Raw genomic sequence first — 18,441 nt, forward strand, 5'->3', positions numbered from 1 at the left:
TCCTTTCCCATCATTAACCCTGGATTTCAAGTGAACAGTTATCATGAACTTCAAGATTCCAGATCGAAATAACACAATTTCATTCCAGCATCCAACGATATTGATCATAATGACGATATGTATTAATATATTTTTTATTGAGTTTACCTTGAAAAATGCAAAGAATTGATTTGCAAATAAAATATTCTGCAAGAAATGATTGATTCAATAATCGATTTACAGATTTTAACGATCAGTTGATTTAATCCGAATAAAGCCATCAATTTATAAATGAACAAGAATATTCTGCACTTGAATTTAAAATCAAGTCACGTAAGTTAACATTGAAATTCATCGTTTCCTTTTGATCTGGTCAAGCTTGATGAAATGAAAGACTTGAAAATTAATTAGACAAATGATGAGCAACCAACGAGCCATTGGAACCATCTATAGATGCTGTGAGATGAGCCAATAAATTATAACCTAAATTCATTAGAATCTGTAACAGAGTCCAACAATTCACAGCAAACTGGAAACTGAAACAATCTATCAATTGTTCATTTAATTTAATTAAAACGGTATCAGAATCACTAATGAAAAAATCAATTCAGAACACAATTTAATGTAAATTAAAAGAATCAAAGGAATCGCAAAATTAAATTGATAATGCAACTGAAATCCATTAAAAAGCCATTCAACTCATGTAAATGTTGCCAATGAAAAGTTAATTGTAAACTTGACAGCCTTTTCTTGCATCATATTTAATTGCTGAGAAACTAATAAAATCTAATAATGAACAATTTAAACATTAAACAATTGATTATTAAATAGAAACAAAATTTGTCCCAAATTGAATGAAAACTAAACAAAAATCCTTTAAACAGACGTAACAATGACCATGACCGTGATACCAACAGTCAAGGTTAATAATTGGTATAAATAACAATAACAATAACGCTCATAATGATAATTGTTTTTATTGATTTGTTCAATTCCCTTCAACTATTGGATTAACAGGTAAGCAACTTTAGATTGACGCTCATTCAAGCTTCATCTTAAGCCATCGCAATCGATAGCAAGTTGGATTACAACGATTAAATTGTTGGAATCATTTCTATTGGTAAATTAGTTGAACACTATCAATACATTTCCATGATAAATCCGACTGTTTAAGCATATTTTGATACAAAATCTCCATAGAAACATTCAATTGTTTCTCTTGTTTACCAATTTTTTATTTTCCTCTTAACTTTCGATCTTTTCTCTCACCATTATCATCATGAACAGGGAGTTAATGTTCAAATGGGAGACTGAATTATTATTTATGTACAATGAAAGAGGTAAAGACTGGAACGCATTGTATACATGAAAGGAAAGAGGAAAAAAAATGAAATGAAAAAGTCGCCAATCGTCTCTTCTCTCTTTTTTACTGTATATGCTCAATGGAATTTTCAAATTGGACTGAATTACTATTATCAAGGTCTTGGTCAACAGTAAATTATTATCATTATCATAATAATTTTCACGGTTTCTATTGTTGTTGTTATTGTCGTTTCACCTTTCATGCTTGCCAATGTGTACCAACATCATAACTGAACACATGAAATTCAAACATTTTTCAAAACTATTTTCAGTCCAATAATTTAAATTACAATCTTGATTCAGCTTTATTTTAGTTAATCTTTTCAATTATACTTTTCTACTTTTTACAAAATTGTTTGCTGTTCATCATCACATTCAATGGTCTTTCAAATGGTCAACTTGAAAAAACTTTTTACATTCATGATCATATTTTGTCCCATTTGTCTGACGCTCATTTGGTCAACGATTTAGATTCACTTTATAATGTGACTTCATCTTTGCAACGGATCAGATTACTCGTCATTTTTGATTCTTTTCCTTGTCACTGTTTTTCAACATTTGCCATGAATTTGATTAGCCATTTGTGTTTCATGGTTAAACTTTCATTGGGTTTGATTTACTTCACTCCGAGCCAAATTCACTCCTTGGTTTGTATTCTCAATGAAAATGAATCGACTTCACCTCAAGTGCTCAATATTTTTGATATTGAAAGTCAAAGTAATTCTACTTGTTGTCGAATCAAATTAACTGATATTTCATCTGAATCCAGTGAGGAAAAAAATAAATTGTGTTTTACTGAATCAGCCAACGGTGATAACATTAACTTTGATTCAATTGAAGAGAGGAGCAAATCGAGGACTTTGATTAAAGGTGAGTTTCTTGGACAATTTCATATAATAATTATTAAATAGTTTTACCCTGAAATATTCATGCAACACATAATCTTTTGGTTATATTAATACAAATGAAATGAAATTGAAAAACTCATTTGATTGAAACAAAATGGCAAGAATGTTTCAATATGTATTCAACTATTTAGATATTTTTTAAATCCTTTTATGTAACATTAATATTTCAAAATTTTTATTCAATTTCTTGTTTCTAGTTTCAGGTAAATTTTATCCCTCTTCAAAGGAATCTGATTCTTCTCCTGTGAATGCTATTTGCATGAAAGGCGAAATTGTTTTTTGTACTCAACTCTCCAAAAAAGACACTTTTCCAGATGATCTATCATTATCAAAAGCTAATAAACACCGAAGGAAAACATTATTCGATGAGAATAATAGTGATGACAATAGTGGTGATAATGATGTGAATAATGAAAAGAGCAATGACGTTAATCCTCAAAATCATCAAGAAATAATTATAGTTGCTCCAAGTAAGTCTCAATCCGTTTCATTAATAGTTCAGCCCTTGAATCAGAAGAAGAAGCTCGACCTTTTCATTTAAAAGTCAAAATAGTTTCAATCGATATGCATAACAGTACTTTCAACTTTTCCCAGCACCAAACGCATCGACTTTCATCAAACTCAGCAAAAGTCCTTTTACAAGCTTAAAACACGAATATTGATTGATCTTGAATCAACAACGATCACACATTTAGGATCAGTTTTGACTAATTGTCATGACTCTTTCCATTAATAAAACAAAACAAATTTTGTCAACAGAAGATCGATTGTTTTAACAGTTAATTATTAATTTCTTAATAACTATTTTATATTTTAATTCACTAAACTAGCTTTTAACCTTCAAAAGCGACAATTCAAATTCAGATTGATTACTATTGATTAGAGCCTTGAAAATTGTGCTGGAGTTAATATTATTTTAATAGTTGATCAATATCGTCAATGAAGCAAAAATTATTTCGATTGAAGGGGAAATATCAATAGATAATTCTAGACGAAATTTTTCCTTGAGTTTCGATTGAATTAGCTGAAGATAAGGAAAAGCATAATCACGTTCAGTTCTAAAAGAATACACAATTATTATTTTTATCCTGTCCATCGATCTACCAATCTCACCTTTTAGTTAGATCAATCAAATTGTCATCGTTCAACTTATCAAGGTTAGGTTCTATAAAATATCACTTTTCTTATGGTCACAACCACTCCAAGAAAGCCGAAAATCTATATCTAGATTGACATTAAAATATTGATCAATATGCAATCACCAAAGTTCATCAGTTCGTTCGTCATTCCAACAATCAATCAATATTCAATACCTCGGCTTCTCAATAAGCATAATAAGAGTGACCAATTGCAGAAGATTCACTGATTTCATGAAAAAACTCAAACAGCGAAATATTACACCAATGAATACAATAAATAAATAACAGCTAACAGTATAAAGTTGCTTATTAATAGCAAGAAATGGACTAAATCGAGACCAGAAACATTGAACAATTATACGATCTATAAAATGCTTTTATTCAGTTCTGTAATAAATCATTCATTTCTTTGCACAGCTTTGTTGTAACCTTGACATACTTGAAACAATTTCATGGCATCATTGATTAAACTATTAAATAAAGCGTCCATTTTCAATGTCAGTCTATTTTTATCTCAACTGAAATCATTAATAATTTAAATTTTAATCACTCGACTTGATAGCTTGAAACTTGAAAATATCATGATACAAAGAACTTAAGAACAAAATTGTCAAACTTCAATTTCACAAGTTTAATTGATCTTCATGCTCTTTCGACCTGCATCAAAGTTTTCGAATGAAAGACAAAACTTTTTCTTCTTGATCTTACAATAATTATTTCTTGAGATGTAACATCAAAAATTGATTGAAAATAAACTAAATGAAAATGCGTGACATTTCACTGAATCAAAGAGCTAGAAATATCCTTCAACCAATTCTTGAGTTATTTCAATTGTGAAATTAACTTTTTTGTTTTTTGTTTGATTATTCAGATGAACCCGATTCATCTTCGAATCAAGATATCAAAGTTGAATATGTCATTGGAGAAGAAGTGAAACTTGCCTGTTTACTGGAATCCAGAGACTCGAATGAAGTTATCTGGATGAAGGACAATCTTACAATATCATCACAACCATCAGCTGAATTAGTCAGTGATACTGAATATCAAATTTTTCACAACTCAATAAATTCATTTATAATCTTAAATGTACTCAAAATAACGATCAACAGCGCCAATGCAAGTGGCCTTTACACTTGTGCTATTAAAAGCAACTCATCAACCGAACAAGGCGAATCCATGTCTTTTCAAGTTATCGGTAATATCACCTTTACTAATTTGCGCAATTGACTAAACGAATGATTATTAGTCCATAAATTTTTGCTTCTCATTTAAGTAATTATATTAATTATCATAAATTATTGAAAATCAATATTCCGCTTTATTATTACACAGAATAAGACACAAATTAAGTCAAGGATAATCTAGTAGGGAATACAGTCGTTAGTCGAGTTGACATTGAAAGTCAAGAAATTGCATTTTCATTAGCAATGAAGATCAATAAGATATTGATTTTGAATGTTTTTTATCTCATTTATTGCAGCAACTTCATCTCGAGAATACGCTGAATACAAATTCAAACGACCCAATATAACTGGCTTCATTGTTGGAATGATTCCATCGATAATGCTCTTCTTCTACATCATCATGAGTCTTGGATACCGATCAAGATATGCAATGGAACAGGAAGAGGAAGAAGAAGGACTCGGAATATGAAAAGAAACAAAAAAAGATATTGAAGTACATTTTCATCGTAACTGATTGAAAGTCAATCCGAGATGAACAGAAAACTCAACAACGATTCTTATGTTTCCCTCCAAACGGAACCTGTGACTTAATCAACTCAATTTGTAAATTTGAATGGACGCCAAACACGATCAAATATTTTTGTTCAATAGCATTCGATTGAGGAAAAGTGATCTTAATCAAATAATTTATTGTTTTTAACTAAACTTTTTCAATGAATACCGATAAATCGAAAAGCGACTCAGTGAAAGATAATTTGTAGCTCGAAGCAAGTGCTTTAACCGAAAATCGATGTAACCTAGTGTACAGCCACAGAAAATTTTATTTCAAAGTTAGTTTATTTTCTGTTAGATTATAAAAGTCAAATCAGACAATGGATTTGATAAAAATCTGGTTCCATAACTGTACAGAAAGCACTAAAGATTGAACTGTGATCTGATTTTATAACGTATTGTGTAACAGAGAAATGAACGTACAAATGAACTTATATTTTCATGGCCATAATAAGATCACCAAGTCACAACTCGTACAGCTGTAACTCGAATCTTTTTGCATTTGCTCATTCAGGGAACTTGAAAAGGTGGGATCAGCCATCAATAGATGGAGTCAACACTGTGATTGTCATTTTTGATGCTGGTTGATTAGAAGGGTTTTTGTAGGTTCAACTACATGCATCTGTATTTCACTCCCACCAGATTTTGGATTTAACCCGATATAGTTGGATTTGAGCACTAGCAATTCGTGCTCGTTTAACAGTTTATTTTCATGACTATCATTCAAATAATCAGATCGCAGTAGACGTTATAGCATGTTTTTGTTTTATCATATGTGTTAAGCTTTTCCTTCGTTAATTTTTTATCTCATTTCAAGCAATTAAACAGTGTATATGATAGATGATTCATTATTCTTTATAAGTTGAGTAAACTCGGTTATCACATATCATGCCTGGGAGGGTTGCGGAGGACAAAACTAAATGATGTGCAATTTCATTCTGGATAGTTTTGTAGGAACTCAATCTAATCGAATCTTGTAATAAAAAATCTCATTTAAATAAATGGTCACTTTTTCTGATTTGAGATTTGGGTGGGTAGCAATACAATGTATAATCTATCCCATAATAATAATATAATGGATAATATCTCTTCTTAAAGACTGTGTGGTGAAGGAGGTCTAGTGAATCAAGATCTAACATTTAATTGGTTTGAAAATTTACCATAACTTTTAGCTAAATATAAAAATTATTTACTCCTTAACGCTTATGAAAGTTGATGGTTTGGAGTACCAAAATCAGGCTCGAAGATCGTACATTCATCTACTTGGAGTAACAAATAATATTAAAGTGAAAAAGAAAGAATTACTATTCTATTTTGTGTAGCAAGTGATGGCAATAAATTCAAACCTTTAATAATTGGATCTTCACGCAAACCGAGGTACTTCAAAGATAAAAATGATGTTGAAGAAATGGTTATCCATCGGAGTAACAAAAATGCCTGGATAAAGGCAGATATTTCCACCGACTGGGTCCAATATATGGACAGATTAATGATTGAAAAAATACAAAAGCTTTACTTTTCCTTGATAATTTTAGTGGTCACAGAAGTGATTATGTCAGTAAAAATATCGTACCAATTTATCTTCCTCCAGATACAACTGCTGTCACTCAGTCTCTCGATGCAGGCATCATTGCAGCCTTTAAATCAAAATATAAAAGCCTTGTTTCCAGGCATTTGATAGCTTGTTACAAACAAGCAAATATTCGTGAAGAAATTAATACAAAAATGGATTTATACAAAGCAATAAAACTAGTCAACGAAAGCTACAATTCATTAGATCAAAAAGTCATTGTTAACTGTTGGAAAAATTGTGGTTTACTCAGTAAAAATTTTGTTTACTTTTTCACACTTTACCCCTTCATTTCTAGTTGTTGCCCCCTTTAGTTCACCTAGATGGTAGCATAATTCAGAATACTTTATTTCATCACATTTCAAAGTGTAAGAATGACTTTTCCTTCGACGTAAGGTGCTTTCCGTATAGCTTCTTTGTAATCTTCAAGACTTAAAAGAAGAGGTATCACCAAAGAGTAACAAAAGACGACAGAGTAAAAGAGCGAAAGAGTAAAGCAAGGTTTAAAGTGTAGTACAGATGATAATAGCAAGGAAATAGAGTTGATCAATTAGAGATATAATTAAAATTACACGACACAATGATTTGATGAAAGACTCGACTCACAGAAGGAAGGTTTAAAGTGTATTGTCCATAGATCATATAAACAAGAAAAAAAATATTACACAAATATTAATATTTCTATTCAAATTAAATTTGAAATTATATGTGATATCATTAATAAATGTAAGGTGGTGCAACCAAAAATTGACACATATTTAACTAGTCATATTTATTAGTTCAAATAAAATTTGAATAACTGAAACTTATCACATTTTAAAAATTTGGCTTTTAATAATGACTTCATTTGTGAAAATAAAGGACCGTTAAAAATGGACTCCATGTACAGGGTGTAAATGTCAAATACGCGGTTTTGAATCGCTAATAACTTTTTTGTTCTTTGTACCATTTCGTAATTTTTTTCGATTATATGTAGTCAGATAGTGCGAGTTTTGTTCACAATAGTTCGAAAATTTTTGTGATTACATTTAGTGCGAGAAATTTCGCCTCAAAGTCAAAAAAGTTGATTTTTGCTTCGGAAATAGTCGAATCCAGAATTTTTTTTTGCCAGGATTCAAGATTGGAAAATTGAAAAATCAGGTAATTCTAATCCTGAAAATATTGAATGATTAAATTTTTCGAGTGAAAATATCATGATAAGAAAAGTAGACCAATCCAAAATAAAATGTCAATGTTCAATGCGCGTTTTGCCTACCTTCAAGATCCGATATTTTTCGAATGCAAAATCATACAACCACAAAGTGGACATCATTCGATAGATAATTTTTTGTTGAATTTTCAGGCAAAAAATATTCATGAAATTGCGAAAATTTGACTATTTTTGAGGTGATTTGCGGCAGAAATCAACTTTTTAGACTTTGAGGCGAAATTTCTCGCACTGAATGCAATCACATAAATTTTCGAACTACTGTGAACAAAACTCGCACTATTTGGCTACATATAATCGAAAAAAATTACGAAATCGGACAAAGAACAAAAAAGTTATTAGCGATTCAAAACCGCGTATTTGACATTCACACCCTGTATATGATTTTAAAATATATTTTCAATTTTACTCTGATCTTGCAATGAATGCATGTAAATATCTAACTTATTACATGTTGGATTTGAATGCAAGATTAAGTTCAATAAAGAGCTCAGTATTGCATGAAATTTTGTTCCGAGGGAATGATGTTTTCGATTTTTAATTACACTTTTATATTGATAATGATAATTATCATAACTGTTTCAAAAACTATAATAATAACAATACAAAACAATGTCTCTTCTAGCGATTAAAGAGCAAACATCTTAATAATTTTCAATTAAATGTAGTTAAATGTTGGTCTGAATATTTCCAGAATAAACTGATATTCTGTTTTCCATCAAATCCAGAAGGTTCCTAATTTGTTAGACAATGTAACTGTTTAAAGTTACATTTGTATTCATATTTTAACCCAAAGATCTTACCTTTCAACCTTTTCAAGTTGAACCAGAACTTTTTGAAGCAGATAAGATTGAGAGCAAAGATGCATAAATATGGAAAGATGATAATCATGGAAAAGGGAAAAGAAAGAGAAAAAGAAAGTGAGAAAGAGATGAAAAGATGAAGAAACGAATGAAATGTGAATAGATTCTGTGATTCCAAAAGATTTGTTGCTTTTGAACAAAGAAGATGGGAAAAGAAGATGAAGAAGAAGATGAAAATGAAAAGGCGAAAGAGAAGAGTAAAGTAGAAAGAAGAGAATGTTTCTCTCTTTTTTTCTCTTCTTCTCATTCTTCTTTTTCCCTTCTTTAGCATCACATGGTTTTGAGTGATTCAAAGTAACATGAACTCAGAATGAACATGAGTTGCGTACTAGAAAACTAAATCTTTCAATCTTGATTATTATTCTTATCATTATTATTGTGCCAAATATCAATTATTTACATCAGTGATAAAGATGGATTACATCAGTGAATTTGATATAAGATTGGAAAAGGAAATGTATTATGCCGGTGAAACACTCAATGGACAGGTAATCCTTCAAACAGTTGAAAATTTCAAGCTCAAAGGTTAGTTTCGTTTCATCATTTCATTTCAACTCCATTATTCCCTGTCTTTCCTCTTTTATTGTAATTTTATACATTCCTTTGCATATTCATTTACAATCCCAGCATTAATTTATCACAATTGAAAGCCATTTCTCAAAATACCTTTGCTGTTTCAGGTAATTTCATTTTGCATGATGAACCTTGTTCCAGAATCACGACACTTTTCCTTGAGTCAAGAAAAGAAATCACTTTCCAAACAAAATATTCATTCTTTCATTTTGGTTTAAGGCTTCCATTGAAATTCATTTTGTCCAAATTTTCTTTCTTTTGCTTTCCATTTTTTCTCCTAACATGAAAATGATTTGCACATAAAAAGAGAAGAAAAGATAACTTACAAGAATTAAAGATTCCCATGAAAGAATGAAGATTGAAACAGAAAACAGAAAAATTATGAGTCAGGATTTCCTCTCTTTCTTCAAACAAAATTCACTATCAATTGAATGCAAAATAAGCTTTCAGTTGAAGCACCATTTTCTCAATCGAAAATCAATGTTAATCTTATTCAGGGAATTCAAATGAATAGTCAATCTGGTTGAAGTGTGGCAATAGTTGCTTGATAATCCACGAAGAGAATGAGATAAAAATGGGAATTAATAATTGAAATGAAATGAATTATCAAGAGAATAAAATAAAACAAAGTAACAAAAGGAGAAACGAAAGGATTGAATAATAAATTGTCATTTCATTTCTTCTCTTCTCTCCTCATTCCTTGTACTTTTACTTAATATTAATACTTTGAATTTCAACAATTGTGATTATTCTGCAGCAATTAAAGTTCAGCTTAGAGGGAAAGCTCATTCAGAATGGAAGGTTGTAGTTAGTGGTGAACGTCGAACCGTAAAAGATGATCAAATATTCATTGATGATCGAGTTGTGATTTGGGGTAAAGGTAAGTTGATTAATTTCATTAATAATCCTCTTCTTTTAAATAAAACAGATTAACAGTTGTTGCCATGTTATTAATGAGAGTTGCGATTAAATTTGTCAAAATTTATCATCAATTGATCAAAATGGTCTCCAAGTTTTGGTCAGTCTTGATATTTAATTCATGAGGAAAAAAAGATAAGAGTTTTATTCATAAATACATTCAGGATTAGAAAGAGAAGAAGAGGAAAACCGAGAAACTGAAATGCTGATACTTAACAGTTTATTATTTTACCAATTCAATTTGTCTCCATTTGATAATATCAATAATAACCCTCATCGTTGATTAAATCAGACTGTTAGTTGAAAAGGTAATCAAAAAGATCGTTTAATGGAACCAATTTGTAAAATGAAAAAAGGTAAACACTTGTATGTCCAAACAAACCAGAAAACAATGAGCCATGGAAAAATGTCAACATTGAATTTAATGTAAATTATGTTTGCGTCCAAAATGTAAATATCGTATTTCACTCGAGCAAAGGTTCAGTTGAAAGTTAATGGTTGATTGATTGGTTGAAAGTTGATGATTTACCAGATTATTGTTGATGCAAAAACAAAATCTAATTGATGTGGAAAAGGAAAAGCTGTTTACAGACACATTCATAGAGACATTTTGTTTGTTCAGTTTGCTATTAGTTTCTGTTTCTCCTGTTTATCCTCTTTTCCATATTACTAATCAATAAATATCCACTGTTTAATCAACTTGTTGAATCACTTTTAACTGATGCAAACTCTTTCAACTGATTTCTCAGAAAAAAATGAAGGAACTGTGCCTATTCTTCCTCGAGGACATCATTCATTTCCGTTCAATTTTCAACTTCCGGAAACCTCATTACCATGTAGTTTTGAGGCGAGACCATGTACCATCCGTTATTATGTTAAAGTTACCATTGACATTCCATATGCATCGCCGCCTCAGGGAATGAAGTATTTTACTGTTATTGGACCTCACATTGATTGTATGGATGAACAATATTTGGTGAGTTTATTTCAATAACATTCATGGCCATCAATCCAACCAGTTTCAACAAACAACATTCACATTCAACTAAAATCATGAGACTTTAAGCTTCATCTAACCATTGATAGAGTTTCCATTTGGGTATCAAGTCTGTGAGAATGTTCAACTTTTGAGATTTCAGGAAAAGTCGATAAGTTGGAAAACCTAGAAATGAAATATTTTTCACCCTTTTCTTCATTACTTTATTCACTAATAATATTGAGACTTAAATTGTAATTTAAAGTGTTTTTTGGTCTTTCAACTTGAAATTTGATCAATAAGTGATAATAGATTTGCTTCTTAATTGAACTGTTCAACACTGAAAATGTTATAACATGATGAATGATCTTCTTGTCTCATTGAATATTCCCAATGAAAATGATGAAACGTCAACAAGTTTCTCTTTCAATGATTTGATAAAGAAGATCAAATAAAACGAATCTTCATTTTACTATTTATATAAATGCTGATTAAGCATGAATCTTCATTCGAATCTTTATTTTTAAATAAATTGAAATCTTGAACCTTTCATTACATTGTTAGAAGATAAGTTAACTTGATATTTATCCTCTGAAACTCAATTTTCAGAGCAAATCTCTTTCAATGAATCTTCAAATTTATCAATTGAATCAGTTTCTTTCCAATTTTATTCAAAAATTAATGTCTTTATTTTGCTCTTTTCAACTTGAACTAAATATTGTTTCAGTGACTTTATTCATTGAAATAATTAAGTGCGATTTTTGTATCGACAGACTTGCCTGATAACATTAATTATGATCAGTTCAATTCTTAGTCAGCCTTTGTTTTTAAATCCCATAATCGTATTTTAATCTTTACATTCAAATGATTTATTCCATTAAAATATCCAAAATAAAAGCTTTTACAACTTCTGAATTACTCATTCAATAGCAATGGAAATAATTCAACTTGTCTTTTGAAATTCAGTTGAAACATCAATAATTTTCAACCTTAAAGTTGCTTCAAATGTTCCCATCTTTTGTTTCTGAAAGATGTTCATCTTTTCTGGTTTTTTGCATTTTCTTTAGAAATGGTTTCTTTGTTGAAGCAAACTTAAGAGCAAGTTAACTTATTTAGTTGATCACTTTCATCGTCCAAAACTGAACCATTTTTACCTGAACTAAACAGCCAAACAAGTCTATTCCATTCTAATCATTATATTGTTGTTTCCTCAACCCTTGAACTATCCTGTTCTGATAATCATTTTCATTCCTCTTTCCATTCCTCTGTCTCCATGAGTTGGAGAAAGCAGAAGATGAAATTTAAATTGTCTGTCAGTTTATTGATTTTATACACAAAAAGTTTGTTGTTGGCGTAAAAAATAAAGAAAAGAGGAAGAAGAAGAAGACGATGATAATGATGATGATAATGATAAAGGTAGCTGAAGAGCCCTTTCAAAACTCATTTCACTCACTGAAGACTTGAGGATTTTTTGAGTAAAGTGAAGACACGTCAGAATTTTGAGCTTCTTTTTTTTATAATTTTCATATTCTTCCATCTTCTCTCTTCTTCTTTGGTCCAATTTTCATTTCTTTCCCAAACTCGATTACCTTACATTTCAAGTTACACACCAAGTTGATGATATAATCTGTTTAGTTAATATGTTTTTGTTTGCATTGTTCAATAGCGAACCCGAAGATTCAGTAACTCAACTCTTAACCAAATTAATTTTGTTGTTTTTTCATTGCTCATTCTTCACTTTTCATTGCTTCCCTTCACATGGTAATTCAATTTAAACTCAATCAAACTCAACTTGCAAGTCATTGAAATGATAAACTGTTGAAAAATGTATGAAAAACAGGGAAATAAGTGTGAACTTATTGAACATTGCACGAAACTCTAACCAAATATCTAACAAATTGATCCATTAATTTGAATAATGTTTTAAAATGATATCAATTAATAATCTTTTAGCTCTTTTCATTTGATTTATTGATCAATCAGCCCGAATCAAGAGATAACAATGATGTTTATTATTCTAATGATATTGATAATGGCGATGATTTGTTTCCATGAGTATCAATCATGTAACATTGAACATTGTCTTTCATCTTAAACCCAAACATAAACCTTCATTTTCACTTTTCCATCCTCTTATTCAATTCTAAAGACTTCTTTTTCACTCCCAGTAGCAATCAAATAATAGATTTTTTTCCTCAAATAAATCGATAAATCATTTATATATATATCTTTATTTTCATCATCATCATCAATTGAACAACTAATTGGACAAAAACAGACAAAGCATGAAAACAAAAGTGAAAAGAATGAAGAAAAACAATTTAACATTAGATACAGTATATTATTATCTGTTTATTTCAGAGGGAGTTTCATGTTGCTCATTATAGCCTGAAGAGTCGATAAATTCGCTTCTCATCTATATTACTCTCACGATTGAGATGAAGACTCATGTAACTTGTAAACAAAAAATCGTTACTCAATTCAATCTTCACTCTCATCATTCCCATGAAAGTAACAGCCTGTCAGATTATCATCTACCTTGAGGAGACTCAACTGAATCAAATAAATTTAATGAAATTGTGTAAACTCGTTTCGCCATTAAATTGCTTAAGTTACATGATAGGCATGATAGACATGTCAGGCTCCGATCTACTGGCCACAGAATCCATGAGTTGTTTCAACACCAGGTGAAGAAACAGGCATCAACGAAAGACTAGTCTGATTCGTTAGAGTTCATGACAAGCAGAGATTCACTTCCAATGTGACTGCTGTCACAGTCGCAAGCACTAGCTCACAGGCTAAGTCTAATAACGCAAGGAATATTAGTAGCTTTGAAAACTAAATGCTTAGGTGTCTGTTTAGTACACCTTGCTGTTGTCACTTGAACAAGCGTTTTGCACTCTCCTTCACATTGGTCGTAATTTGAGCACGAGAGTTGAGATGCTTTCCTCATGCAAATGCATTCAAATCTACCAAAAGCTGCAAAAAGCGTCATTCTATTAGTTAGTCCCAATCAGCTTATGTGCAGTGAAAGAATGATAATTTTGTCAACTCCTTTTACGATGGCACATCTTCGAGTGAATGGCTCAAAACTGCAACTGTATTGCACACTCTCTAACAAGATCCAAGGCCCTAAAAGGTACACCTTAACCTACTGATCTTGAAACGCTTGTGCTACTCATGTCCACCAGGTTTACACAGCAACCAGAAACAGGTCATGACCTGTCTCCACACAGATGAATATTTAGTTTTTTTTACGAAACCATCGAATCTTTAACATTAATCGAATGCTGTGAAGTCCTGATTTTCATCACATTCAATAGACTTTCAAGAGTGGATAGTTGACTGAACCACCGAGTATTTACTTAGACAATATCAACTTTCTTATTCAGTGTGAGTCCATCATTAATATTTACCACCAATAATCTGATTGATTTCTTTCGATATAACATTTTTCCTTCATCTTCACTGATAAAATTGATAGTAACGAGAAAATGAAGGAAATCAGAATCAGAATCTTGTTCATTCGATTTCATTGAACTTTTAATCTTTTCTCTCTTTTTTTCATCTTCTCCTTCAATTGAAGTTGTTTCATAAAGATGAGGATTAAATCAATTGTTAAATTGAATCTTACAATGCAATATTGTCTAACATTTTGTAGTTACTCAAGAGATGAAAGTGAAGTTTTTTTTTCATTTAGAAACATGAAAACAAATTAACTTAAACAGTGAAATCAATAAAAACTCTGATTTTTCATTTAACTCTTTCAATTCAATCGTTAATCACAACCTTAACGTTGAACAAAATGAATTATTAATAGTGATAAATGAATTTGTTTCACCATTAAAATCAAGATTAAACATTGTTTCAGTTTGGGGATAATTATCATTTGTAATTAAGTTTAGTTTCCACAATGAAAAAAGCTGCCTTTGTAAATAATTAGCTAATTCACAATACATCATTCTGTTGTTACTTTACCCTGTTAACTGATTACTCTCATGATTTAGCTTTCACTTTTTCTTCTTTTCTTCTTTTCTCTTCATTATGAAGATGATGATAATGATGATGATGATGGTGATGATGATGATGTAGTCTTGTCTACTCTTTATTTGTCTTTTGTATTATTTGTTGATTGATGTAAAAATAACAAGAAAATGTTTTCTTCTCATGTAAGTTTGCTCAAGATTATTCTTCATTCCTTTGATTGAAAATAAAAACAAAAAAGACTGAGAAATGTGATGATAATGATAATGAACATTTTTTCCCTTCTTTTTCATCATTATTTTGATTGCCAATTTGATTGAGTTTAAGGTAAAATGGTCATGAAACAAGCTAAAAATTACAATTGAATCTCAAGTGAATCTTTTTTATTGGTCAAACATTTTGCTCAAATAAAAATGCTGATATCATGTTATATCTCAATTTGTAATATAGACATGAAGCGAATTCAAAGTTTCAATTTCAGGATTTATTTCATTTCTTCCCTGACAAATCCCAAAGCTGATGATTCACCATTTTTCATTCTATTAGTCCAACAATTGACATTAATTGGCCCAACTCTTCAGTCGCTCATTTTAATCTTCACCAAATCTCAGTTTGCTTTTGTTTAAAACATCAAAGGTTCAAGTGATGTTCAATGTTGTACTTAAACCTTCAAATTGTCAATTAGTAATCGTCAGATTAAGGTTTCATATTTAAGCTAATTTTAAAGTGATTAAACAGTTTGTCATCTGGTTAATTATCAACATAATTGTCTACTTTCCTGTTATTCATTAATTATTCATTACAATGTTGTTTGTCTCACTTTAATTAAAATGATGGAGCAGATAAAAAGACTCAGAAAAGCTTATTTTAGTGTCAATTTTTTATTAACTTACAAAGTAAATTATAACCTGACTGTTTAATTGGACAATTTAAATTTTAATCTTGCTTCTAATTAACAGAAACCGTTGGTTGGCCAAGATAAACGACAGATTTGTTGTTTGTGCTGTAAACGAGGAATCGTCAACTTAAAATCATCATTAGAAAGATCAGCTTATTGTTGTGGTGAATCAATCAAATTCAAAGCAATTATTGACAATCAAAGTGAGGAAAATGTTCGTCTTAGATTAAAATTAACCCAAGTAAGTATTAATTGCCATAAACCATTCATAATTAGATTAGTCAATTAACAAGAAAAGTGCATTGATTGCAAGTCAATGATGGCTAATTAAATGGATTGAGGAAAACGTTTCGCATGCAAAATATTATTCTGTATTCATTATTAGCGAATCAGAAAATGATTTAATCAACGAAAAATATTATCATCTAACTATCGCTTTAATTGAATAAAAGATACAATTGTTATTATTTCAGCAATGCAATATTTAGCATCATCTAAGCTACAGCTTTGAACAGTTTAGTGAAAATACTGTGATATTTACTGTAATATCATTTAGATTAGCCTAATATAAATTTTTATTATATCTTAACCACCACCAAAGATAATTTTAAGATTATGAGTTTCGTGTAGTCTACAATAGAAATAAGGAGTTTCAAAAAGTATTGATGTTCAGCCATTCAAGATATAATCAAACTTGGAAATACGATTTATATCGATCAGAAAAATTAAATATTAACACTTAAATTGACTCTTTTGATGCCTTATAAATAATAACTTGAGATAATTCAAGTCTTTGATCAATGGTATTGCAACTTGTATCGATAAAAAAGTATCGATATCAAACTGTACTTCAAGAGTCCAGCTGTTATTTTGGCTTTATTTTAATTTGTGATAATTTGTCAACAAAATGTGAGTTTACATAAAAATGTTTAACTCTCAATGCCCTCTTATTTTTAAAGTATACAGAATTTTTCATTGAACGAGGTGTACTTGGTCTGAATAAAGAGTCAAATCATGTTGTTCTTGAATATCATGGTGATCCTATCCAACCCATGAGTAAATCTAAATTTGATAGTTCGCAGAGTTTAATTGTTCCTGTTATGCCACCAACACTTAATGGAGTTTGCCGTCTTTTATCAATTTATTATGTTCTTAAAGTAAGATTAATCATTAATTATCATTTCTTGGATTAATATTTTTCAACATTCCACTGTAAGCCAAAACTGTTTTTGCATCTAATATTATATTTCTTATATCATTAATCAGATTTGGATTGAAATGGAAAAGTCTGGAGACGATTTACATATCGATTTTCCCATAACCATAGCAACTTGTCCGTTCCGAATTCCTAATTCAGCTCAGCAGCCAATAATTAAATATGGTTAGTATGGTGACTGGTATTAATAAATTTCTTTATGATTGGAGATAAACCTTTTTCGAGTTACGAAATAAAAGTCTGAATCAAAGGTCTATGGCTAAACTAGTAAGGAATCAGAAGAATTGGCCAACACAAAGATTTATGGAGATATTCACTTGAAATTGCGACATTCCTTGTGAAATTTCACCCTTCCATGCATGACCTATTCGATTTTTGTTCATTTTTAGTTTATTGTTTCGTCTAACATTTTAGTATTTTTGTTGCAGAGCCATGTTGTGATCATGTTGAAGGCGGGTTATATATTGGTCCAGAGTTTCAACTGGGTCAAGTCTATGACGGAACTCTGGGTGAAGGAGAATCTATTGTACTTTACCGACCTGTTTATGTTTGCGTTAAAAAATCTGATAAATCATCGCCAAAAATATCTTCAGAGGATCAAAAATCTGGTTCTGGCTCAGGTTCAATGTCAAAAAAGGAAACATCCTCATAACATTTATATCTCTCTACTCATCTTTTATTGTCTTTTAATGGTCAATATACAAAATCTTTTATTGGTGATTACTTATATTATTGTATGTATCGTGTCCAAATATATTAAAGTAATTTGTACAAATAATGAAATCATCTTCAAAACCATCCTGTTCAACAAGTTCATCGGCATCAGTTTACCACACTTTTCTTGTTACCTTCATTTTCATTAATTGACATTTTTTCTGTAAAAGTAATCGATTTTAACCGATTAAGGTACCTCACATTTTCAACCTTTTGTACACAAATTAAAATTAACTCAATATCTAAATAAAGAATAGTAACAAATCATTATTCATAATTCATATTAACCGCCCTTACGCGCCAAAACTTGCCCGGGAAAATTTTGGCAAACAGTATCTAGTAAATATCAGATATCAACTAGATCCAATTAAATTTACATTATCAATGCTGTTTGGTGT

The 18,441-nt window shown here is 30.3% G+C and overlaps 2 protein-coding genes across 3 annotated transcripts; both read left to right on the forward strand.

Moving 5' to 3' along the window:
* Window positions 1–1,305: 1,305 nt before the first annotated feature.
* LOC107361481 (uncharacterized) lies at window positions 1,306–6,126 on the forward strand. The gene is made up of 4 exons (XM_015928317.3): window positions 1,306–2,211; window positions 2,447–2,719; window positions 4,260–4,583; window positions 4,869–6,126. The coding sequence occupies exons 1-4, from the start codon at window positions 1,905–1,907 to the stop codon at window positions 5,039–5,041; spliced, it is 1,077 nt and encodes a 358-aa protein (XP_015783803.1). The 5' UTR covers window positions 1,306–1,904; the 3' UTR covers window positions 5,042–6,126.
* Window positions 6,127–9,020: 2,894 nt separating this feature from the next.
* On the forward strand, window positions 9,021–18,313 carry LOC107361319 (arrestin domain-containing protein 2). 2 transcript variants are annotated; one of them, XM_015928134.3, is made up of 7 exons: window positions 9,021–9,289; window positions 10,095–10,217; window positions 11,005–11,231; window positions 16,175–16,354; window positions 17,073–17,270; window positions 17,380–17,494; window positions 17,758–18,313. In XM_015928134.3, the coding sequence occupies exons 1-7, from the start codon at window positions 9,178–9,180 to the stop codon at window positions 17,979–17,981; spliced, it is 1,179 nt and encodes a 392-aa protein (XP_015783620.1). In that variant the 5' UTR covers window positions 9,021–9,177; the 3' UTR covers window positions 17,982–18,313. The 2 variants fall into 2 exon arrangements, 1 of the variants encoding a protein (XP_015783620.1); XR_016198849.1 differs by having other exon boundaries at window positions 9,087–9,289; window positions 17,380–17,596; window positions 17,758–18,107.
* The last annotated feature ends 128 nt before the right edge of the window (window positions 18,314–18,441 follow it).

This window comes from Tetranychus urticae, chromosome 1 (assembly GCF_039701765.1).
Source record: "Tetranychus urticae isolate SD_2017Ah chromosome 1, NJAU_TeUrti_SD_1.0, whole genome shotgun sequence".
NCBI classification, from domain to species: Eukaryota; Metazoa; Arthropoda; class Arachnida; order Trombidiformes; family Tetranychidae; genus Tetranychus; species Tetranychus urticae.

Bases quoted from the DNA above. Each gene is read 5' to 3' on its own strand.
- LOC107361481 (XM_015928317.3), top strand. From the start codon at position 1,905: ATGAATTTGATTAGCCATTTGTGTTTCATGGTTAAACTTTCATTGGGT. The intron at 2,720-4,259 runs GTAAGTCTCAAT...TTGATTATTCAG, and splicing joins AATAATTATAGTTGCTCCAA to ATGAACCCGATTCATCTTCG. The intron at 4,584-4,868 runs GTAATATCACCT...CATTTATTGCAG, and splicing joins CATGTCTTTTCAAGTTATCG to CAACTTCATCTCGAGAATAC.
- LOC107361319 (XM_015928134.3), top strand. From the start codon at position 9,178: ATGGATTACATCAGTGAATTTGATATAAGATTGGAAAAGGAAATGTAT. The intron at 9,290-10,094 runs GTTAGTTTCGTT...ATTATTCTGCAG, and splicing joins TGAAAATTTCAAGCTCAAAG to CAATTAAAGTTCAGCTTAGA. The intron at 17,495-17,757 runs GTTAGTATGGTG...TTTTTGTTGCAG, and splicing joins GCAGCCAATAATTAAATATG to AGCCATGTTGTGATCATGTT.